The 26,956-nt window shown below is 37.6% G+C and overlaps 1 protein-coding gene across 1 annotated transcript in view; it reads right to left on the bottom strand.

The window, feature by feature from the left end:
* The window catches only part of NAALADL2 (N-acetylated alpha-linked acidic dipeptidase like 2), a 1,061,651-nt gene that overhangs the window by 261,789 nt on the left and 772,906 nt on the right, over positions 1–26,956 (bottom strand). The window contains exon 10 of the mRNA XM_033429498.2: positions 13,456–13,602. Within this exon, the coding sequence (XP_033285389.1) occupies positions 13,456–13,602 (147 nt within the window). The remainder of the gene's footprint in view (positions 1–13,455; positions 13,603–26,956) is intronic.

Below are 26,956 nucleotides of genomic sequence, written 5' to 3'. Positions count from 1 at the left end.
ATTATATATGAAAGCAGAGACAAAATCCAATAATAAAACAGACAAAATAGAGACATCATGAATAGCATCGAGATTCAGAAAACTATACCTTCTTCCATCTCCCACACTAACCCTTTCCCACCCACCCATCCACCCATGATGAAGTGTCACTTTTCCTACGGCACTTCCTGAAAAATGACATCAGGGAATAATAGAGTGCAATGTGGTGCAGGTCTATTTTTCTGTTGCCTTACAGGTTAATCATAGTGTAGTAACAGCACTAGCTATTTTGAAGGGGTGGCGTGCCCACTAGACAGGGACATTAATCATGCTCTCGGCCTCTTAACAACCTGCACCCCCTCCCCATCCCTAAGCACACACATATACTTTTGTTCAGTACTAAAAGCAAATACCTATAAGTTTAAAATTATGACCTTGGAATCATTAAACTCTGATTTATGTACATGTTTAACTCCATTTCTTTTCACTGTCCCCTCTCTCCCACCCTCTTAGCAACTACTATGACCTTGTTGAAGGAATTGGATATACTACTTCCTTGCAGTAGTTTGGAACAATATATTGGGACTTTCATAAGGCAATCTGATACCTGTCAACCTAGTTGTCACGCATTTTCTATTTTCTAGCTTCAACAATTCAGATGTTTTAAAGCTTCTTGAAGCTCAGCCTTCAAAAGGTGAGTATGTTGATTTGCAGAAAGATTCATGCCTTGGCAAACTTAAACATAGACTCCTTTAAAAATATCATCGTGGGACTGATTATTAAATTAATTACAAATTTATCATGTCTTAGGGTAGATCCTGCAATTAACATCTGTGCCACATTATTTCTATTTTTATATCAGGAAGGGGATTTAATTATTTTGATCTGTGCCAACATATTCATTTCCAAACACAGACTCTACATTGGATATCCTTACAAAATATTTTCATAACGTAGTAAATTAATATATGAATTATATTCATATATTATATATGAATAAGTTAATATAAGAGAAATCAATTAAAACAATGGGATACCAAATTTACCCAGCAGACTGGTAAAGATTTCTTTTAATGCACACTATTAGCAAGAGTGAGATTAAAAAACATGCTAGGGCTTCCCTGGTGGTGCAGTGGTTGAGAGTCCGCCTGCCGATGCAGGGGACACGGGTTCGTGCCCCGGTCCGGGAGGATCCCACATGCCGCGGAGCGGCTGGGCCCGTGAGCCATGGCCGCTGGGCCTGCGCGTCGGAGCCTGTGCTCCGCAATGGCAGAGGCCACAACAGTGATAGGCCCGTGTACCGCACCAAAAAAAAAAAAAGAAACATGCTAGTGCTCTTCCATAAAGGTTTTAAAATGTATCACCATTCAGTAAGGTCTTTTCAGTATGGGGTTTAAAATATTAATACTTTGACCCAAACTTTATGCCTGGAAATATATCCCAGAAGAACTAGAAAGAGAAACAAATATCAAGTTTAAAAATGTTCCACAAAATCGGCTGGGCCCGTGAACCATGGCCGCTGAGCCTGTGCGTCCAGAGCCTGTGCTCCGCAACGGGAGAGGCCACAACAGTGAGAGGCCCACGTACCGCAAAAATAAATAAATAAATAAAAATTTTAAAAAGTGTTCCACAAAAGATTACCTATAATAACAAAACAATGCAGGCAAACTTATCCAATAATAGGTGAATAGTTGCATTAATTATAGTACAATTATATTACAGATTATTAGGTTTTATGATCCTTTTTATGTATTACTGAATTTGGTTTGCTAATATTTGGTTGAGGATTTTTACATCTATATCCATCAGAGATACTGGCCTGTAATTTTCTTTTTTTGTAATGTCTTTGTCTGGTTTTGCCATGAGGGTAATGGTGGCCTCAGAGAATGAATTTGGGAGTGTTCCCTCCAATGGATTATTATTTTTTAAAACAATATGAGAAACTATATTATTATCTTAAATAAATGAGAACAATACATACACAGTATGATCCACATTTGATTAAAGATAGGAAAGAAGAAATAAATGATGGAGAGGAATTAAGGTTTGTAAGCACATAGTAACCATGATCAAAATATTAATTAAAAAAAAGTTTCCACCTACAAATGTAATATTACCAATAACAATGTTTCAAGCAAAGAGTAGAATTATTTTGCTTTCTGGTATAATATTTTATTTATATTATGCTACATAGCAGGATTCTCTTTGCAAGATATAACCAAAAGAAATGTGGCTACTAAGAAAATGTAAGAAAACTGAATTAATTCTGACTAAATTTTTAACCAACATTCTCTACTTACTTTCCAGTTTTCTGACTTGTGTTTTAGTTCAGAATTTATATTTGTCTCACTAAGAATCAAACACAGAAATTCTAATGATCCTCTGTCAAAAAATATCCAAATATACTTTTGCTCAAAATACTGCTCAAAACATGTTGGTATGCATATACACGCCATTTGGGGCTCATAACACACACACAGTTTTACAAACTTCTCACAGTAGTACATGGTCATAATCTTTAAAATGGAATAGATAGCAGAGAGTTAGCACTTGAAATTTGCTCAGTTTGTTCAAGGTTCTATCATGTATTCCTTTGTTCAGAAAATGTTCTTAAATTAACTCTTGCTTTAAAACATACCTCCCAGACACTGTCTCCTTAACTGAAGACTCTTCATTCTGACAACTTTTTACTTCTTTTTATGCCCTTTAAGCTTGAAAGTTTGGAACATATTTTCAACCATATCATGGAAATAATCTGCTGTAGTGGGTACCTCATAGCCTCAAGGTCACACCCATTGAATAGCGACACCTTTTAGAACCCAGGTTAGGCGAACACCTAGCTGATACTGCCAAAGATCCTATAGCAACTGCTTCAATCTTAAGTTTCCTTAACGACTCTTATTATTAGATTACAGACTGAAGGCATTTGAGCAGGTTTGTTCAAGAATACTTATCTGTCCTACACCAGGACTTTCTATAGTTTGGCATACCTAAAGTTTAGGGTCTAGACTTTAGGCATTTTCATTTCCAAGGTCTTTAGATCTTAAATCAACACAGGCATATGTGTCCACTCAGAGTCTATGACTTCCTTTCTAGATCAAATTCTAGCTACCCTGAGCTCTAGAATCTCAGAATTCCCTGCTCAGATGGCCCCAGATCTGCTTCCAGTGATTGGGCAGCCCTCTTCTTCAGGTCCATTACCTTCAGGGAAGACTGTGCTTCCAGTGCATGACCATAGGCCCAGGGAGTAAGTGAGGAACAGATGTTTACGGTGGCTACGGATTGTGCTTAAAAGTGTAGACCAAGGATCAAGGGTCAGGAGCTGGGGACCAATTCTTCCTCAGTCATCACATTTTGCCACAGGATTCTCAGGAGTCTAAGAACATTAAATTCAAACCTTCCTTCCTCGTAACTTTAAACATGTATTTGTCAGATCACAAGGAAAGAGCATTTTTATTTAAGGGTTTTTTTAGTTTGAGTTATAACACTTAAGTAGTTAGTGTTTAGCCATATGGTATAATGGCCTCTGTTTATACTACTGCCTCATAGTGTTAAGGGAAAACCAGGATATGGCTTCGCCTTTAAGCAAATTAAAGACATCAAGTCAATTGAAACAGACTAAATTTCAGAGTCAACTAAAAAATTAAAAATAAAGAAAATGGGGAGGGAGACAAAAAGAGTGGAAGTAGAAGATTATATAGAAAAAGGCAAGGGATGAAAAAAGAAGGAAAGGATATGAAGAGAAAGACCGTATGTGTAGGAAAAGGTGGAAGAAGCCAGACTAAAAAGGAGAGAGAAGTTGAGAAAAGAGGTGAGAGAATGAATAGAACATACAGAACAGGAGTTTAGAAGAGAGGGAGGAGCTGTAGATAGAAGCAACCGGCCGGGTATAGGGAGAATTAAGTCTGTACTTTCTCTTAACTCCTTCAGTCAAGTACCATATCCCGCTAAGTTTCTATCTCCTTGTACTACAGAGGAATGGATTAAACCACCTAGGTTCAATGAACAGTGTTGCTCTAAAAGTCAGTGAATCTACGAGTGCTTCTTTTCCATCAGTCCATCAGAGAGAGTCGGGCCAGGCACATCTCTGGACCCACCACACTTAAGGACCATACTCTCACCAAAGAGGCCTCTGATTTCACTGTGACCACTTTGATTATCCAAAGTCACCCCTGAACTGGTGGGAGTCTGCAAACCAGTGACTGTCAATGGAGCAACCATTCCTAACCTGGGCCGTATGGCCGCTACATGAAGATGTGCCCTGAATTTAACTTAATGTTCTGCCATGATCCATGTCCTACTCTAATTTTATTGTTTCAAAGACAAGATCTCAGCAATATTAACACGAATTTTTTTTAATTCAACTTTCATATATATATACATACACGTATATGTGTGTGTGTGTGTGTATATATATATCTGAGTCATACATTAGAAGTTATCTCTAAACATGGAGTATGTGTAAAATTTCTAACGTTCTGATAAGAATTACCAGTAAATAAAGTGACAAGATACTAATTTAAAGAAAAACTGAAAACGACCATGTGCAGAAAGCTACTGTTTATTTTTCCTACTTTTGCCCAGTTATTAGTACCACAGAAACACTACACTATTTAGATTTAAAATGTTCTTCACTGATATGAGAAAATTGGGTCAGAATAACTTCAATGCTAAAGCTATTGACAAGAGACTGTAGCAATGAGAATACTGATAAATACTTTGTTCTCTTTAAGAATTCTTTCCATTCATTTACAATCACAGGGACAGAAGCATCATGAAAGGAGACTGAAGACAACTGAAAGCTCTCTTGAGACTAACATGAAAGCCAACACTATCATGAGGAAGCAATAGCAAACTGTATAAGCTAAGTGGCATTGGCTTCAATGCATGTTTTTATATTTTAACATTTATGAGACTTCAAGGCCACTGTTGTATCCTTCCTTGTAGTTTCTATAGAAACATTTGCTTATTTAAAAAACAAAACTGTAACCTTCTGTGTGAAACACTCTAAGCTGTGAAACAGATAGAGAAGACCTGCAATTCCAGATGCAAATAAAATAGTATGAAAAAGTTGTGGAGAGAATTCATTCATGGCCATAGTCACCATCCACAGCTATGTGAGCTCTAGATAGGCCATTTCCTTCTGAAGTTTATAGTTAGAGCACATGGGTACCAATACTGCTCTTAACATTTTAATTATTCATTGAAAAAATTCATCTAATTAGTCTCGAAAATAGTTTTAGATGTCAAAATATTCTACTTAAAGAAATGTGGCATTATCATTGAAATTAGGAGAGACAAAATTGTCCACCCCCTCATCTTCCAAAATTACCTTGGAAATAAAATTAGGAAACAGGGGATGGAATAATTACAACATATTAAAGCTACTGGCTTTCACATTAAATGGACAGTTAAAATATCATATTACAAAGGAAAAAATAGATGAGCAAAACCATTTTCAATTTTTATTTTTAAAATTTAGGAAACTAAATACTCAGGTTTAGAGTAGTTCGGTGTTATCAGATTTTTCCTCTAATGCTTTTTAATCCATTTACCTATATTTGTTTGAAATGTAAACTTTGGATAGCTTAGAATCTAATTTTAGTCTCTGTTTTGTAAAAGAATATATAAACTACTATAAGTGAACATTAATATCAGTTTTGTCATTACATATAAATTATGGCTCATTTTAAATTCAGTTAAGAAATATTACCCACTTCCAGTTGTTACCTAACTTTGAGAGTCATCAAGGCTGAAATGTTTAGAACCTTTGCAAAGGAAACTATGAAAAATAGGAATTAAGTACCATAGCATTCCACTGCATTCTGAATGCAGTGGGAGATGGAAAGCATTTTAGAACTAATTCATTTTATCTCAAAAACCTTGAGAAATAGTGTAAGAATAGGGAAAAGAGCCCAGAAATCTGTTGCTACGAGTGTCAGGTTTGAATCCTAATTCCATCATTTGACAGATGTGTGATGTTGGCCAAGTTACTTGACCACTTTGTGCCTCAGTTTCATCTTTAATGAAAGTAGTAATACTGGTACCTTCCTTATAAGTGCTAGTTATAAGTACAAGGATTAAATTAAATGAATAAGTTTAAAGGATTTAGAACAAAACAATGTGTACCACAAATGTTACATGAGTATTTGTTAAACATGATTTTCCTTGATAATGATTACTTGATACTCTATCTATTGACGTCATTTCACTCTACATAAGAGCCCTCTTAGCCAATATGATTTGTCCCACTGATTGGAAGGTTAATATCTAGAAGCTGATTCAAATAAGTAACCAGTAAAACAAACCAAAACACTACACATGTAAAATATTACATGTTAATTGAAAACCTGTGCATGCATGTTTATTGGCCAATATTTTCATGTAAAGCCAAGGCCTTTTCTCTGAATACTGATCTGTTGAATAAAGTTCTATGATTTCTTTCTTGTCATATATTATCTACATTTCATGCTGCCTTTTATTTAAAGTGGAATTATTAAAGACATTTTTGAAGTATGCTGAGTGCAGAATGTGTTTAGATGACTACAATTTTCCCCAACTTTGAGAGTTGCCTGGACCATTTCATATCAATTCTTTATTAGCAACTCACCTTTTAAAGTGTTATTGCTACAGGTTTCTAAGAAGTCATTTTTTTCATACTCATGATTCATAATTTTATGTAACAATTAAATTACCTAGTTACTAAAAACAAACACAAAGGGCATACATAGGTCTGAAAATAGAGCTGATTCCAGGCAAATGTACCACTGAAACAGAGAGAACTGAGTGTGCAAAAATTCAGGCAGGACCTCATTACAATGAGCTTCAAGCCTTAAGCATTAATCATTATGTTTTAAGGGAATGAAAATAGTCAATGAATCCCACAAATTGGTTAAGTGGAAGTCATTTAAGACAATGTCTACTGTACTGACTTATTTGGTTGTTTATATGTCTGAGTCCCAAGCTAGACTGTGGCCACTGTGAGGAAAAGAGGGCATTTTTGGATTCATCTTTGTATTTCTAACAGAGTGCTGGATTACAACCAATGCTTAATAACTAACTGCTGGGCTAAATTAATGAGTGTGTTAGAATGAACCAATATCTGAATAAATCACATCTGGAATTGCCTTATATTCTTAACTTAAATGTTGCCAAATTTACAACTTGGTCTATCATTAAACCTATTGCAAGTAGTGTTATTGAAATTATCAAAAACTTCATTATAAAACAAGTCCCCTCATAACAGGCATGATCACAAGATCATCTCTGAAAACAGCGTTAGAGTTAAAATACAGTGCGTATGCTATATATTTTGATCCAATCACTGTAGGCATTCAGAATAAATATTCTTATTTAGAAGTCCAAGCAAGGACAATTGCTAGGGGAATCTGTCCTCCTTCCAGCCATTTCAAAATATGAGGCAATTTGAAATATGATCTTTTGAATTATCCAACTGAGTCTTAAGAGTGTCTCCATTCTTTGTCTTTTCAATATTTGTCTCATATTTCAATTTCTTGTGTTTACTCCTCAGGCTCTTGGAAGCATACTGCAACTTTAGCAGCACTCCCTCTGTGACAGGCATTTCATATACTGTACAATCAAAGCTTTTCAAGTCTGCTCTATAACGGCTGATTTGTTGATTGGGGTTTAACCTTCCCTTCCAAAAGAAGGATTCCAAGGAACAGAATCCTTTGTAGGGTCACAGTTTATGAGAGTGTTATATTCCCTACTTCATGCTGTTTGCCAGGTGGAGGGGATGGTAATACTCAAAGATGACCAAAAAGGGTAAACACAGGTTATATAGAATCACAGTTCAAAATCCTTGTAACAGGGACTTCCCTGGTGGCCCAGTGGTTAAGAATCCGCCTGCCAATGCAGGGGACACGGGTTCAAGCCCTGGTCCAGGAAGATCCCACATGCCGCGGAGCACCTAAAGCCCGTGCGCCACAACTACTGAGCCTGCACTCTAGAGCCCGCAAGCCACAACTACTGAATCCCGTGTGCCTGGAGCCCGTGCGCCACAACAAGAGAAGCCACTGCAGTGAGAAGCCCGTGCATCGCAGTGAAGGGTGGCCCCCACTCACCACAACTAGAGAAAGCCCAAACGTGGCAAGGAAGACCCAACGCAGCCAAAAATAAACAAATAAAATAAATAAATTAAAACAAAAATCCTTGTAACAGCAAAGTTAAACAGCTAGTCAGATATTATAAAGGATAAAGCGCAGTAATCCCTCAGTATACGTGGACACCCCCATGGATACCAAACTTCATGGATGTTCAAGTCCCTTATATAAAATGACGTAGTAGAGTTTGGCCCTCCATACCTGCAGGTTCTGCATGTGGATACGGAGGGGCCTACTGTAGAACAGTTTAACCAAGGCCATTTCCCCAAATCAGTATTTCTTCAAATGTGGTCCAGAGACCTGCAAGTGTCCCTGAGACCAAATCTATTTTCATAATAATAGTAATATTACATGGCTTTTTCACTCTCATTTTCTACATTCATAAGTGTATAGGGTACAGAAAGTCCATTAATAGGGTTTCAGATTCCATACTGGACCTTTAGGAAACTAATACTTGTCATTTCAGTATAGTATCAAGGAAAAATGTCTGTCATTATATGAATAGACTATTAGACCATATTTCATTCATATATTTCCACCAAAACAACATGTTACAACAGATTAAATGCAGAAACAGATATGAGAACCCAGCTACCAAGCGTTAAGTCACATTAAAGAGACTGGCAAAATGTAAAACAGTGCACTCTTCTCATTTATGTTTTCTTGTCTTGGGAAATGTAATTATATTTTATAAAAATAAGTTATTTATATTAATTTATAACAAGTATATTACTGATATTTTTAAAGAATTAATAAATACTATATATATTTCTTCAGTTTCAACTTCTAATATGGAAAATATTTGCACATATTACTCACATAAACAAAAAGCTCTTTTCTTTGGAGTGCTCAGTACTCGAAGAGTGCAAATGGGTTTTTAGAACAAAATGTTTGAAAACCTTTACTCTAAATGAAGCAGGTCTGATCTGAAAATAACCATACCATATATTTTGTTCTGACATTTTTCTTTTCCTAAAATAACTTACAAAGAAAAGGAATGAGCTAGAGAGAACACTGTAGTTGCATAGCTATCAGTATAAAACAAATTCTATCATATACTACAAAACATCAGTACAGCTTATGTATAGTTACACAAACTACTTGGTCTCAAGTCAAGAGATATTAATTGACTTTTGAATTCTTATTATCTGTTAACATAACAATGACAGTGACTAATTTCCCAACAGAAAATGTAATGACAGAATGACCTCTAATTTAAGTAAGATAAGTTTTTCTTCAACTTAGTAGAATAAAACAAAGAATCAACATGTAAACTATGAGTTACTTTGCTCCAAAATGTGTTTATGTGTATTGCATCTGCACAAATTATCATTTTTATCCCATAAAATTACCTTAAAGTTCACACACACACTCTCATGCTGCTGTCTATCAGTTTAAGAATCAGATTGATATCAAACTCATCTAACTTAAAAAGAATTAATAAGAGTTTCAAAATACCTAGGCTACTTGGTTTTCGTTTTCTGGATTACCAAAGGACATTAAAACAATTATGCAAAGATCCCTGCTATATAAAAGCTATCATACCCTTTTATCTCATTATCATTTAAATGTTAAATGTTCCATTATAGAGGTAAATTGGGTTTAAAAAGGAATTTTTAAAGCAGAAGAGCAAAAAATATAAGGTTAAACAGAGTGAAGAATCAGAGCTTCAAACTGTAATATAAAGTTTACTAGGGCAAGGATTGATCTTTTGGTATACTAAGAAAGCCCGACCCTCCGACATGCCCTATATAGAGTAAATATACTGATCTGGAACAAAAGTTATGTGAAACAGCTGTTAAGTGACAGAAGAAATGGGCATTGGACCACCAGCTTGTCATAAATATTGCACTCTTAATCAGAAAGCATCTGTCTTTTCATTTCCTTTTCAGCAATCTCTGCATTGTATTTAATCTGTGCAGAATGCTTCTCCTAACAGGTGCAACAATGTTTACAAATTGAAAACCTTATTTAAATGAAGTTTACAACTAGAGACGTTTCAATTAACAAGGTGATATCTTATGAGAAGGAATAATTCTAACATTTGGCAAACCCATAGATTGCTTTCCATTTGTGAAATTTAATTATTGAAAAATTAGAGTATAGATGCCAAAAAAGCTAAAGATGAAAGGTGCCTCAAGCAATCTACGCAATATACAGGCATCCAGAGAAACTACAGGGAGAAATTGCTGGTGGGAATGTGGATAGTATGAAATATTGGGAATAGATATTATAAAATGTCATATTTCATCAAACAATAATTTTAGAACTAATAATGTCCCATATGTCCATAAAAAGTGGTGTCTACGGCACTAATCTACTTTCCTACAGGTAATTTTTCTCTTATTATCATTATTTTTGAAATTGAGTGTAAAATACTTATAATCAATCTTGCTGGATTAAAAAAACTGTCAGAAATTCTAAGGCTTGCATTATAATCATCTAAATAAATTTTAAATGGATAGTTTCTTCAAAAATATGAGTATAAATTAGCACACTTAGAGTGCATATACAATTTTTAAAGTGAAAGAAAGGACTCCAAAATTATCGACTTTAACTTTTTTACTCAAAATTAGTGCAAAGATAATGAACTCACTTCCTACAGGGGCCAAACAGGTAATAGAGGTGATACAAGTCTGGTGAAACGTGTGGCCCTTTAGGTTGATCAATCATTCATTTCCCAATTTTTGATAGAAAGAGATATTGAAGAAATATTCTTTAATATTGTAATCATAATGCACAATTTAGCCAATTGTTTCCATGGAAAAAAAGGAATCCATTTCTCCCCAAAATTCAAGTTTTCAATGAAGCGCAGAACAAACAAAAGGTATTTGTGGACTGGATCTGGCCCTTGGGCTTCCAATTTACAAACTTTAGTTTAATAGTTGAGAACATGGGCTTACTGTTAAAGAGATCTAAGGTCAACTTCTATCTTGGCCATTTATTAGCTTTACGACCTTGGATCAGCTACTTGATTTTAAGCTCCATTTCATCCTCAGAAAAAAAAAGTGTTAATAATAAAAGGTGACTCATAGGGATATCATAAATATTGAATGAGATGAGGTAATATAAAATATTTGCTAATATAAAAATTTTAGCAAAGCAAGCACTCAATAAGTGGTAGATATTACATACTATACATATAGTATATTATGCAATACAAAAATATAACATATATTTTAAATTTAATTGCATGGGAAAAGCTCTAACTTCCTTACCGGCTTTTACTAATTGACATAGGATAAATATCCTTTATATCATGGGTAAAGACTTTCAATGTTTATAATTCCTCTTAAAAACTGTATACAGATATCTATTATAGGTTAACGCAGAAAGCAAAGATCATTATCTGTTCTTTGGAGAATTTACCGTACAAAATTATCTCATCTCAAGCATTCATATTTTGTAAGGGACAAATCCATTAAAAAAATTTTCCACACTAAAGCAATATAAACAAGGTCATTAGTTATAAAGCATAGAAGATTCTCTTTTAATTGCTTTTTTGGAGACAAATACAGTAGAAAATGAAAATGATTTTGATGGGAGTTAGACATTCTGTGTGTAATTTGAAAAACTGATTAGCTTCTTCAGACTAAGCCAGCTCTAGCCAATAAACTTTAGCCTGAGGTGTTTCACATTATAATAGTACCTTCTGAGAAAATCACTGGGACCTGTTTCCAAATCTTCTCCCATTAACACCTCAGATCTTCCAGCTGATCCTCATCAAATCCCACCTCTTCAGCCTTAGAAGCTTGTTTTTCTTAACGATTAACAAGCTACCTCCCACTAATGTCTTCTTATTGAAAAAGTTTAGAAATTCTCCCTAATATGTACATCAGATAATAATAATTGTGATGATACCTATAGTTACTGGAGGTCTTATTATATGCTTAAAGTTAGCCAAGCCCTTTACATGCATAATCTCATTTAATCCTTACCATGGCTCTCTAGATTCCGTAAGTATACCAAGTTCCCCTCATCTATAAACCAATTCTGAAAGAAGTTAAATCATTTGTCTAGTACTTGAGTTCAGAGTCAAGTCTAGTGCCATACCTAAGGCTATACTACATTGCCTCTCTAAATTCTTGGCTTAAACTCAACCAAAATGAATTAAACATGTATTGGATAAAAGCTTTCATTCAATGTGTTAACATGACAGGAGCTGGATGGGCTGGGATGGGGTGGGGATGATAAAAAGATGTTAGAAGATATCAAGCAGGAAAATTAAAAGTGAGTTAATTTCTTAATACATCAGTTTCATTATATGTAGTGGTTTTGGTAAGAGGAAAGATACCTCTATACATGTACCCCGTTTTCAAACAGCAATAGCATATGAAAATTGAATTTAAAAAAATTGATAAATCACAGTGATTACTTTTGCATTACCCAAGAATTCATCTCATTACAATAGGAGTCACCCAGAGTTTCTCCATCTGTGAATTTAAGTTGTTAGTGATCATTTGTGTCTACTGAGGGAGTAAGGGGTGAGGGTAGAGGGCTGCAGAGAAACCTAAAGGTCACTTTTGTTAAAAGCTATCAGACATTAAGATATTGCATATCTGACGTTGATAAAAATATAATTTAAACACAACTTCCCAGGAACGTTTATAATTTGAAAAACAAAGAAGGTTTTAGTCTATTTTCCAGCCACTATTTTGTTAATGAAATAGTTACATCAAGAAGGCCACCCCAGAGGCTTTCAAATAGCTCCCAATAATGCATGCACAATTTGTAAAAGAAGGAAAAGTCTTTCAGCAGGTTTGGATCTACAGAGAAACAGTTTCCTGTGACATAACTCTGAGAAAGATTAAAAGGCTTAATGTCCAACAGAAGAATGAACATACTTAAGGTGAATCAGGTCTCTGTGATATTCTTCGGGAAAAAACTTCGTATCCTCACACACACAAAAAGTAGCATCTTTTTAGGCAAGCAAACTATTGACAAACTTTGGGAAGCTAACCCACAAGACTCACATTAACATACAGCACATGAAATGCACTTTCCCTTGGGCAAGGAGAGGATAATCTATTGCACATGTCATCTGTTTCTGTGAATTCTGAAGATTACAATTATGTTTTGATGTTAATCCAACAACTGCACATTTCTTGCTGCGAAGCACACTGAAAATGTGAGTGACTGTATAAATCTTTTTAAATTGAATTCAACACTATTGAAAAGAGCTGATGTTTTCAAATATTCTTACAAAGCCTCTGAACAACAAGAATAACTTTCTAAATGAAGCAGCTTCTTATAGTTACCTATTGGGTAAGAAAGACAAAAAGCCAGGATAAAATAAAATTCTGCATGTCTGCTATATATATTGTGTGTGTTTTGCATTTTTGGAAACACTCACCTCTAATGCTTTGATGTCCTCATAAGTAAACCTCACGGTGGGAACTCCAAGATGGTTGATGAAGTAACTGGCATCATCTTGCATCTGTACAGAACTGATATTTGTTTCTGGGCACTGACCTCTTCTGGAACAGTTGAAATTATTTTTCTGAAAAACATAATTTAAATTGTTAGCACACACTATGCTTCTTAGGTTATCCCTAAATGAATGCTACTCAAAACGTGGTTCACAGTTCAGCAGCATCAATGGCACCCAGGAGCTTATTCGAAACATGAAATGTAAATGCTTAGTCTCCACCCATGTCCTCCCAAATGGGAACCTTTGGGGATGGAGCCCAGAAATCTGTGTAGCAACATTCCTCTACTGCGCTCATGCTCACTGAAGAGTGACTAGCACTGGACTAAATCAAGCTTTGCTTGTTATTGTTGCTTAAAAAGCATTTTTATCATAGATACATTATCTGTAATGACTCGTTAAGAGAATGTTGAGTCCCTAAAAAAGGTTTAGTTTTGTCTTTTTTAAAGTTTTCCCACAAATTTAAAGGACAGCTTGGTAAGATATAATTCTATTCTAAAAATGTTTTTTGGATAACCACAGAAAAAAATTCCTCAATTTCCTCATCAAAGCATATCCCCACATGTGTTAAGAGTATATGCCAGGCGAAAGAGTAAGACGCGGAGATCACCTTCCTCCCCACAGATACACCTGAAATACATCTACACGTGGAACAACTCCTACAGAACACCTACTGAACGCTGGCAGAAGACCTCAGACCTCCCAAAAGGCAAGAAAACCCCCCATGTACCTGGGGAGGGCAAAAGAAAAAAGAATAAACACAGACAAAAGGATAGGGATGGGACAAGGGAGCTGTGAAGGAGGAAAGGATTCCACACACTAGAAGCCCCTTCGCGGGCGGAGACTGCGGGTGGCGGAGGGGAAAGCTTCAGAGCCGCGGAGGAGAGCACAGCAACAGGGGTGCGGAGGGAAAAGCAAGGAGATTCCCGCACAGAGGATCGGTGCCGACCGGCACTTACCAGCCCGAGAGGCTTGTCTGCTCACCCGCCGGGGCAGGCGGGGCTGGGAGCTGAGGCTCGGGTTTCGGTCGGAGCGCAGGGAGAGGACTGGGGTGGGCGGCGTGAACACAGCCTGCAGGGGGTTAGTGCGCCACGGCTAGCCGGGAGGGAGTCCGGGGAAAAGTCTGGAGCTGCCGAAGAGTTAAGAGACTTTTTCTTCCCTCTTTGTTTCCTGGTGCTCGAGGAGACAGGATTAAGAGCGCTGCTTAAAGGAGCTCCAGAGACGGGCGCCAGCCGCGGCTAAAAGCGTGGACCCCAGAGACAGGCATGAGACGATAAGTCGGCTGCTGCCGCCACCAAGAAGCCTGTGTGCGAGCACAGGGCACTATCCATACCCCCCTTCCGGGAAGCCTGTGCAGCCGGCCACTGCCAGGGTCCCGTGATCCAGGGACAACTACCCCAGGAGAACGCACGGCGCGCCTCAAGATGTTGCAACGTCACGCCGTCCTCTGTCGCTGCAGGCCCGCACCGCACTACGTGCCCCGCCCTCTCCCCACTACGTGCCCCGCCCTCCCCCCCCCCCCCGCACTACGTGCCCCGCCCTCCACCACCCCCCGCACTACGTGCCCCGCCCTCCCCCCCACACTATGTGCCCCGCCCTCCCCCCACACTACGTGCCCCGCCCTCCCACCCCCGCACTACGTGCCCCGCCCTCCCCCCCCGCACTACGTGCCCCGCCCTCCACCACCCCCACCGCACTACGTGCCCCGCCCTCCCCCCCCGCACTACGTGCCCCGCCCTCCCCCCCCCGCACTACGTGCCCCGCCCTCCCCCCCCGCACTACGTGCCCCGCCCTCCCCCCCCCCCCGCACTACGTGCCCCGCCCTCCCCCCCCAACCCGGCCTGAGTGAGCCGGAGCCTCTGAATCAGTTGCTCCTTTAACCCCGTCCTGTCTGAGCTAAGAACAGATGCCCTCCTACAAACTACACGCAGAGGCGGGGCCAGATCCAAAGCTGAACCCAAGGAGCTGTGCGAACAAAGAAGAGAAAGGTAAATCTCTCCTAGCAGCCTCAGAAGCAGCAAATTAAAGCTCCACAATCAACTTGATGTACCCTGCACCTGTGGAATACATGAATACACAACGAATCATCCCAAATTGAGGAGGTGGACGTTGAGAGCAAGATTTATGATTTTTTCCCTTTTTCCTTTTTTTATGGGTGTGTATGCTTCTGTGTGAGATTTCGTCTGTATAGCTTTGCTTCCACCATTTGTCCGAGGGTTCTATCCGTACGTTATTTTTTGTTCGTTTGTTTTTAATTTTTTTCTTAATAATTACTTTTTATTTTAATAACTTTATTTCACTTTATCTTCGTTCTTTCTTTCCTTCCTTCCCTCCTTTAGACAATGAATCATCGCAAATTGAGGAGGTGGACTTTGAGAGCAAGATTTATGATTTTTTCCCCTTTTCCTCTTTTTGTGAGTGTGTATGTGTACGCTTCTGTAAGATTTTATCTGTATAGCTTTGCTTCCACCATTTGTCCTAGGGCTCTATCCGTCCATTTTTTATTTCTCAATAATTATTTGTTTTATTTTAATAACTTTATTATATTTTATCTTACTTTATTTTACTTTACCTTCTTTCTTTCTTTTTTTCCATCCTTCCCTCCTTCCTTCCTTCCTCCCTCCCTCCCTCCTTCCCTCACTTCTTTCTTTCTTTCTTTCTTTCCACTTCTACTAATTCTTTCTTTCTACTTTGTCTCCCTTTTATTCTGAGCCGTGTGGATGAAAGGCTCTTGGTGCTGCAGGCAGGAGTCACTGCTCTGCCTCTGAGGTGGGAGAGCCAACTTCAGGACACTGGTCCACAAGAGACCTCCCAGCTCCACATAATATCAAATGGTGAAAATCTCTCAGAGATCTCCATCTCAACACCAGCACCCAGCTTCACTCAAAGACCAGCAAGCTACAGTGCTGAACATCCTATGCCAAACAACTAGCAAAATAGGAACACAACCCCACCCATTAGCAGAGAGGCTGCCTAAAATCGTAATAAGTCCACAGACACCCCAAAACACACCACCAGATGTGGACCTGCCCACCAGAAAGACAAGATCCAACCTCATCCACCAGAACACAGGCACTAGTCCCCTCCACCAGGAAGGCTACACAACCCACTGAACCAACTTTAGCCACTGGGGACAGACACCAAAAACAATGGGAACTACGAACCTGAAGCCTGCAAAAAGGAGACCCCCAAACACAGTAAGATAAGCAAAATGAGAAGACAGAAAAACACACAGCAGATGAAAGAGGAAGATAAAAACCCACCAGACCTAACAAATGAAGAGGAAATAGGCAGTTTACCTGAAAAAGAATTCAGAATAATGATAGTAAAGATGATCCAAAATCTTGGAAATAGAATAGACAAAATGCAAGAAACATTTAACAAGGACCTAGAAGAACTAAAGATGAAACAAACAATGATGAACAACACAATAAATGAAATTAAAAATACTCTAGATGGGATCAATAGCAGAATAACTGAGGCAGAAGACCTAATAATTGACCTGGAAGATAAAATAGTGGAAATAACTACTGCAGAGCTGAATAAAGAAAAAAGAATAAAAAGAACTGAGGACAGTCTCAGAGACCTCTGGGACAACATTAAGCGCACCAACATTCAAATTATAGGGGTTCAAGAAGAAGAAGAGAAAAAGAAAGGGACTGAGAAAATATTTGAAGAGATTATAGTTGAAAACTTCCCTAATATGGGAAAGGAAATAGTTAGTCAAGTCCAGGAAGCACAGAGAGGCCTATACAAGATAAATCCAAGGAGAAATACGCCAAGACACATATTAATCAAACTGTCAAAAATTAAATACAAAGAAAACATATTAAAAGCAGCAAGGGAAAAACAACAAATAACACACGAAGGAATCCCCATAAGGTTAACAGCTGATCTTTGAGCAGAAACTCTACAAGCCAGAAGGGACTGGCAGGACATATTTAAAGTGATGAAGGCGAAAAACCGGCAACCAAGATTACTCTACCCAGCAAGGATCTCATTCAGATTTGATGGAGAAATTAAAACCTTTACAGACAAGCAAAAGCTGAGAGAGTTCAGCACCACCAAACCAGCTCTACAACAAGTGCTAAAGGAACTTCTCTAGGCAAGACACAAGAGAAGGAAAATACCTATAATAACGAAAACAAAACAATTAAGAAAATGGTAATAGGAACATACATATCGATAATTACCTTAAATGTAAATGGACTAAATGGTGCCACCAAAGGACACAGATTGGCTGAAGGGATACAAAACCAAGACCCATATATTTGCTGTCTTCAAGAGACCCACTTCAGACCTAGAGACACATACAGACAAAGTAAGGGGTGGAAAAAGATATTTCATGCAAATGGAAACCAAAAGAAAGCTGGAGTAGCAATTCTCATATCAGACAAAATACACTTTAAAATAAAGACTATTAGAAGAGACAAAGAAGAACACTACATAATGATCAAGGGATCAATCCAAGAAGAAGATATAACAATTGTAAATATTTATGCACCCAACATAGGAGCACCTCAATACAGAAGGCAAATACTAAGACCATAAAAGGGGAAATTGACAGTAACACATTCATAGTAGGGGACTTTAACACCCCACTTTCACCAATGGACAGATCATCCAAAATGAAAATAAATAAGGAAACACAAGCTTTAAATGATACATTAAACAAGATGGACTTAATTGATATCTATAGGATATTCCATCCTAAAACAACAAAATACACATTTTTCTCTAGTGCTCATGGAATATTCTCCAGGATAGATCATATCTTGGGTCACAAATCAATCCTTGCTAAATTTAAGATAATTGAAATTGTATCAAGTATCTTTTTTGACCAGAATGCTATGAGACTAGATATCAATTACAGGAAAAGATCTGTAAAAAATACAAACACATGGAGGCTAAACAATACAGTACTTAATAACGAAGTGATCACTGAAGAAATCAAAGAGGAAATTAAAAAATACCTAGAAACAAATGACAATGGAGACACGACAACCCAAAATCTATGGGATGCAGCAAAGGCAGTTCTAAGAGGGAAGTTTATAGCAACACAATCCTACCTTAAGAAACAGGAAACATCTCGAATAAACAACCTAACCTTGCACCTAAAGCTATTAGAGAAAGAAGAACAAAAACACCCCAAAGTTAGCAGAAGGGAAGAAATCATAAAAATCAGATCAGAAATAAATGAAAAAGAAATGAAGGAAACGATAGCAAAGATCAATAAAAGTAAAAGCTGGTTCTTTGAAAGGATAAACAAAATTGATAAACCATTAGCCAGACTCATCAAGAAAAAAAGGGAGAAGACTCAAATCAATAGAATTAGAAATGAAAAAGGAGAAGTAACAACTAACACTGCAGAAATAGAAAAGATCATGAGAGATTACTACAAGCAACTCTATGCCAATAAAATGGACAACCTGGAAGAAATGGACAAATTCTTAGAAATGCACAACCTGCCAAGACTGAATCAGACACAGAAAATATGAACAGACCAATCACAAGCACTGAAATTGAAACTGTGATTAAAAATCTTCCAACAAACAAAAGCCCAGGAACATATGGCTTCAAAGGCGAATTCTATCAAACATCTAGAGAAGAGCTAACACCTATCGTTCTCAAACTATTCCAAAATATAGCAGAGGGAGGAACATTCCCAAACTCATTCTATGAGGCCACCATCACCCTGATGCCAAAACCAGACAAGGATGTCACAAAGAAAGAAAACTACAGGCCAATATCACTGATGAACATAGATGCAAAAATCCTCAACAAAATACTAGCAAACAGAATCCAACAGCAGATTAAAAGGATCATACAGCATGATCAAGTGGGGTTTATTCCAGGAATGTAAGGATTCTTCAATATACGCAAATCAATCAACATGATACACCATATTAACAAACTGAAGGAGAAAAACCATATGATCATCTCAATAGATGCAGAGAAAGCTTTCGACAAAATTCAACACCCATTTATGATAAAAACCCTGCAGAAAGTAGGCATAGAGGGAACTTTCCTCAACATAATCAAGGCCATATATGACAAACCCACAGCCAACATCGTCCTCAATGGTGAAAAACTGAAAGCATTTCCACTAAGATCAGGAACAAGACAAGGTTGCCCACTCTCACCACTCTTATTCAACATAGTTTTGGAAGTTTTAGCCACAGCAATCAGAGAAGAAACGGAAATAAAAGGAATCCAAATGGGAAAAGAAGAAGTAAAGCTGTCACTGTTTGCAGATGACATGATCCTATACATAGAGAATCCTAAAGATGATACCAGAAAACTACTAGAGCTAATCAATGAATTTGGTAAAGTAGCAGGATACAAAATTAATGCACAGAAATCTCTGGCATTCCTATACACTAATGATGATAAATCTGAAAGTGAAATCAAGAAAACATTCCCATTTACCACTGCAACATAAAGAATAAAATATCTAGGAATAAACCTACCTAAGGTGACAAAAGTCCTATATGCAGAAAATTATAAGACACTGATGAAATTAAAGATGGTACAAGTAGATGGAGAAATATACCACGTTCTTGGATTGGAAGAATCAACATTGACTCTACTACCCAAAGCAATCTACAGATTCAATGCAATCCCTATCAAACTACCACTGGCATTTTTCACAGAACTAGAACAAAAAATTTCACAATTTGTATGGAAACACAAAAGACCCTGAATAGCCAAAGCAATCTTGAGAATGAAAAATGGAGCTGGAGGAATCAGGCTCCCTGACTTCAGACTATACTACAAAGCTACAGTAATCAGGAGAGTATGGTACTGGCACAAAAACAGAAAGATTGATCAATGGAACAGGATAGAAAGCCCAGAGATCAACCCACACACATATGGTCACCTTATCTTTGATAAAGGAGGCAGGAATGTACAGTGGAGAAAGGACAGCCTCTTCAATAAGTGGTGCTGGGAAAACTGGACAGGTACATGTAAAAGTATGAAATTAGATCACTCCCTAACACCATACACAAAAATAAGCTCAAAATGGATTAAAGATGTAAACGTAAGCCCAGAAACTATCAAACTGTTAGAGGAAAACATAGGCTGGACACTCTATGACATAAATCACAGCAAGATCCTTTTTGACCCACCTCCTACAGAAATGGAAATAAAAACAAAAAAAACCAATGGGACCTAATGAAACTTCAAAGCTTTTGCACAGCAAAGGAAACCATAAACAAGACCAAAAGACAACCCTCAGAATGGGGGAAAATATTTGCAAATGAAGCAACTGACAAAGGATTAATCTCCAAAATTTATAAGCAGCTCATGCAGCTTAATAACAAAAAACCAAACAACCCAATGCAAAAATGGGCAGAAGACCTAAATAGACATTTCTCCAAAGAAGATATATAGAGTGCCAACAAACACATGAAAGAATGCTCAACATCACTAATCATTAGAGAAATGCAAATCAAAACTACAATGAGATATCATCTCACACCGGTCAGAATGGCCATCATCAAAAAATCTAGAAACAATAAATGCTGGATAGAGTGTGGTGAAAAGGGAACCCTCTTACACTGTTGATGGGAATGTAAATTGATACAGCCACTATGGAGAACAGTATGGAGGTTCCTTAAAAAACTACAAATAGAACTACCATATGACCCAGCAATACCACTACTGGGCATATACCCTTAGAAAACCATAATTCAAAAAGAGTCATGTACCAAAATGTTCATTGCAGCTCTATTTACAATAGCCCGGAGACGGAAACAACCTAAGTGTTCATCGTCGGATGAATGGATAAAGAAGATGTGGCACATATATACAATGGAATATTACTCAGACATAAGAAGAAACGAAATTGAGCTATTTGTAATGAGGTGGATAGACCTAGAGTCTGTCATACAGAGTGAAGTAAGTCAGAAAGTGAGAGACAAATACCGTATGCTAACACATATATATGGAATTTAAGGGAAAAAAATGTCATGAAGAACCTAGGGGTAAGACAGGAATAAAGACACAGAACTACTAGAGAATGGACTTGAGGATATGGAGAGGGGGAAGGGTAAGCTGTGACAAAGCGAGAGAGATGCATGGACATATATACACTACCAAACGTAATGTAGATAGCTAGTGGGAAGCAGCCACATAGCACAGGGAGATCAGCTCGGTGCTTTGCGATCGCCTGGAGGGGTGGGCTAGGGAGGGCGGGAGGGAGGGAGACGCAAGAGGGAAGAGATATGGGAACATATGTATATATATATATACCTGATTCGTTTTGTTGTAAAGCAGAAACTAACACACCATTGTAAAGCAATTATACTCCAATAAAGAAACAAAAAAAGAGTATATGCCAAATACCATGGGTCAAGGAGAACCACAAAGCTAAGTGCAACCTCTAGGGAAATAAACGGTGATAGAGTATTATTTCTTAAACTAAGAGTTGTCTAGCATGCAAAACAAATGGCAGTAGCTTTACAAAAATAAATCAAAGCATAATTAAAAAATCATAACCAGTAAAATAACTGTTCCTATAACTATTATTGATTTAAAATGTCTTCATTAGTAAAATTTCCAAAAATCTAGAAGCTTTCTGTGATGCTGTTGTCTCAAGTACGAAATGTGGAAGAATGCCAATCTCCTCAGCAGGAATCATGAGGGATATGAGACAATAGTGGGAGAACATCACATCCAAAATCTGGCAAAACATATGTATTCAATGTATGTTTGCCATTGAATCAAGACATTGACGCTTCAACCTCTTCCCATGCTTCTTTGGCATGATATAATTTCAAAAACACTTTTAAATATAATCCATCAAAAGATTCGGAAATATAAATTTTAATATTCAGAAAGTGGGTTTTTCTAACTTTTTTCAACTACAGTGCTAGATCTTTCAAACATATAATAATGTTTCATTACCTATCCATTTTTTTGAGGTCCTAACAGAAAGATATCTGAAACAAATTTAAAATCAATTAAAATGGAAAGTCTGTGTAAGTGTTTATAAACTAGGCATGGCATGTGGGATCTTCATGTTATTTGCAAATATCTTGGGTAATCAAGCACTTTGGAAATAGAAAGTAAAAAGAGTGTTCTAGCACACAGTCTAACCAGCAACCTAATGCTTTTTATGGTGACCCCCAGAAACTTTCTTCTTTTGAAAGCCTAATTTTCTGAAAAGACAGTTAATCCTCTTTCACTCCCTCATATACTCCTGGGGCAAAGACTCCTGTAGGTTTTACATCAACTGGGATAGTTTGGGGAGGGTCTTGATTATTCCCAAAGAAGAGCTACCCTTAAGTACTGGATCACAAAAAGCAAAGAGACTACATTGTGTAAGAAGTCCCAAGTATTTTTGAGAGATCCAATTGAAATCAGTTGTGAAAACTGGTAACTTTGAAGGTATTTGTTGAGCCAGAATAAACTTTTTTCTAGTTGAATTTGATTGCACTGAGCAGGCAAGACATTCACCAGTGTCCCATCATTAGTGTCTCATGCTCAGCCTGCCTCACTCATTCAAATGTACTAAATGGTGGCTGGAGGCATTTGAATTTGTGAAACCTAGGCTGTTGCATTCTTGTATGTTATTAATGAGGCTTTGGTGGAATCTAGTCTTTTCTCAGATGCTTAAAAAATAAATTTTAATTTTATTGGCTAAGTGGCCTACTTCCCCTTTACTGCAGCAACATCTATGTCTTTTGTGTGCGTGTGTGGTACGCAGGCCTCTCACTGTTGTGGCCTCTCCCGTTGCGGAGCACAGGCTCCGGACGCGCAGGCTCAGCGGCCATGGCTCACGGGCCCAGCCACTCCACGGCATGTGGGATCTTCCCGGACCAGAGCACGAACCCGTGTCCCCTGCATCGGCAGGCGGACTCTCAACCACTGCGCCACCAGGGAAGCCCCTCTATGTCTTTTCGAGATAGCATATGTACCCTACTCATCATCAATGAAAATATAGATTTGGTTTTAATTTAATTTCATATACACAATTCTTACATCCACTCTAAATATCAGCCATGTTCCTTAGATAGAAAATTTTTCTCAACAGAGGAATGCCATGGATCAAAAATTGACAACTCGGGCTTCCAGTGGTTGAGAGTCTGCCTGCCGCTGCAGGGGACACGGGTTCGTGCCCCGGTCCGGGAAGATCCCACATGCCGCGGAGCGGCTGGGCCCGTGAGTCATGGCCGCTGAGCCTGCGCGTCCGGAGCCTGTGCTCCTCAACGGGAGAGGCCACAACAGTGAGAGGCCCGCGTACCAGAAAAAAAAAAAAAAAAAAAAAAAAAAAAAAAAAAAAAAAATTGACAACGCTTAATTCTGTGAGTTGTCTGAAAAAAAAATTATTCAATTAAATTTTTAAAAATAATTGTGGTTTAAAATTTTGATATCACTTTTACTCAGTCATCATTTTTATATAATAGCTTCCCTCTGACAAAAAGTATTAATTTCCCATATGTGCAAATAATTAAAATGGCAGAGATGACTCACTCCAATCAATACTTACATTTTTTGTTTGATCTAACAGTTGCACAAAGAAAATTCTTGTTTTGCCTCAGTCTTTTTCGGGCCCCAGGGATTCTTTCCAGAGGCAGTACAGATTCTCTAGTCTCTCTGTTCTTTCCATGACTAATCCCATTGCATAGATTTAATATTTTCATTGCATTCCATTTTCCAGGCAAATCAAAAGGGTAACATCCAGCCTTCAGAATCACATTTCTTAAAATACTTCTGCGTCCTTTCCCCTACTCTGGCTTGCTTTACTTTACCCATTTATTGAAAAGTATATCTTTTCCCTAAAGGTTTGTATTGCCACCTCCGTCATACTTAAACTCCTTTCTAAACCAACTCTAAGATGGCAACAGGCTGAGCATTACCTAGAATTGCTTTAAAATTATATTTTGACGGTTAAGATCTCTTAAACCACATCTATGGTGCTAACATAGACTATTTACAGAGGGAAGACAGGGTACAGAACAATAGGGTTGCGTAGCCCAAGGTGTAGCTCGACTCTACAGCTTGGGGCACTGGGATGTTGAGTCTCCTGTCAGAGTTAAGCCCAAATGAAGAGTAAAAGCTTCAAGAAAGCCAATCCAAGATTGGAGGATCAGAGGTGACACAGAGTTCCCTAACGAGCCTTTCTGGGGCTTGTTCCTTACCTACTGAGTTTCCCTGTAAAGTCTTGTGGAGGACTTCTCTTGCCAGCCCACAACGTTTCTCCTCTCTGTGTCTCTCTCTGTCTCTCCCACCACCTTGTTTTCTACTGTCTACTCTCCTGTGATTTAATCAGTGATGAGGGGCAGAACTACAGGACCCTCAAGCCTATGTTTATTTTGTCCTTTTGTTCCTAACTAGTCTCAGAGTAAAATAGGATAAAAAAAGAACCCAATTTTCAGACTGATTGTTTTTCCCCAAGTTATTTCATCTGGGGATCTCCCTTAAGAGGAGAACATTCCTGGCACACAAACCCTATCCTCTAAGTCTTTTTTATTATTCACTACTTTAAAATCTAGGCCAGATTTACAGACCTGAAGTGATCCTAAATCTGCTTTCTATCTTCATGTGACTTGTTTCCCCTCACAGCACTGCAGTGGATTGTAATGGATCCATATCAGGTAATAGATACTAATCTACTCAACCTCTGAAACACTAATATCTGAAAGGGAAGTACAAAGAAAAGTTATTTCCTTCATTTTTCTAGAAGTTAGCCACCATGGGGGAGAGAAGGTTGATAATAAATTTGTGCAGGTCAATCAATTTTTTGAATTAATTTGCAAGGCTGAGTAAATTCAAATTAAGTATTTCATCCAAGGAGTTCAAAATGTTCCACAATTAATGTCTGATAACAAACATTTTTATTCCAGTTTATAAAATAAGCAAGTTCAGGCAAAGACCATGATTATGTCACTTGTTTAATCTCCTACCACTACTCTGTTGAAGACCTGAAATGAAATCACTATCTCAATCCTAAAGGGGTATGCTCTTTGCAAGTATACTTTTAAGCTTGAAGGCAAAACCTCAGAGTAAATTACTATAAAAGTGAAATATAAAGACATTAAGTCAACATCTGTATTGGTTGAATAGCAATACCAAGACACATTGACAGGTTTCTAAAGTATTTAAATACTCTACATACATAAGAAATCTAAGGTGATTACTTATTCAAACAGCAAGAAAAGCATAACATTCAAAATGAAAATACCACATTCTACGTATTATAATAAGATTAAGTCACTTTATCTTCATTTCAGTATTATTTTGTAACTTCAGTTGTGTAGAAACAACTTATCTTCCAGATGTTCCCAGTGTAATAATGTTCACATTGTGATAATGATGCCTATGGTATTTAGAAAATGATTTCTTATTATAGGCACTGGGATGGTTAATTTTATGTGTCAACTTGTCTAGGCCACAAGATGCCCAGATATTTACTCAGTATTATTCTGGGTGTATCTGTGAGCATGTTTTTGGATGAGATTTTTATTTGAATTGGTAGACTGGCTAAAGCAGATTGCCCTCCCTAATGTGGATGGGCCTTAATTCAATCAATTTAAGGTTTAAATAGATCAAAGGGCAGACTTTCCCACCAGTAAGGGAGAACTCCTCCTCCCTGACTGCCTTGAGCTGGGACATGGGTCTTTTCCTTCTTTATATTCAGCTGAAACTTCAGTTCTTCATGGGTCTCAAGCCTGCTGGCATTTGGGCTGGAACTTATACCAGCAGCTCTCCTGGATCTCTAGCTGGCCAACTGCAGATATTGGGACCCTGGAGAACTCTGATTAATGTGGACACTCTTAGATGGTAGATCACCTACTTGAATAAGAAATTTTAATCAGAACTAGTGAAAAATTAAACTTTAATGGTAGAGTTTAATAGTAGAGTGTTTGGGGGTTGTTTGATCAACTGGATGTAGTTTCACACAATTTTGTTACATTTTTAATTTTCAGAATTTATAAACATGATCCCAGGCAATGTGAACATGTAACCAGGTGAGGAATCATAGAGAAATTACTACATTTTGAAACTACAAAGAACCTAAAAATCCCAAAGCCCCAAGGTGATTAACCTGAGCTCCACATAAAAAATTTAGGAGATCTGTGAACCTGGTGGACCAAAAAAAAAAGCATTTTTATTTTACTCAATTCTAACTGAAATTTAACCTTTCATTCAAATGTGAAGAGACCATAAACCCAATAGTATTAGCATTATCTGTAACTTTGTGACCAAATGAAATGAGGCATTTTCATATCACATTTCAGTTGTTGGATAAACTCACCACTAATTTGAAAAGAAGAAAGTTATGAGATATATTGCTGGATTTTGGTATTTAATGTGCTTAATTTTTTTTAAGTTTATATATTACTAAAATGCAAATTTGTGTGCTTTCATATTTAGCTAATTGCACTTTGATATATTTGGTTTCTTTTGTCATCCTGTG

This window comes from Orcinus orca, chromosome 5 (assembly GCF_937001465.1).
Source record: "Orcinus orca chromosome 5, mOrcOrc1.1, whole genome shotgun sequence".
NCBI lineage: Eukaryota > Metazoa > Chordata > Mammalia > Artiodactyla > Delphinidae > Orcinus > Orcinus orca.
Note: the sequence above shows the minus strand (reverse complement) of the source record. Positions and strands in the feature narration are given on the sequence as shown.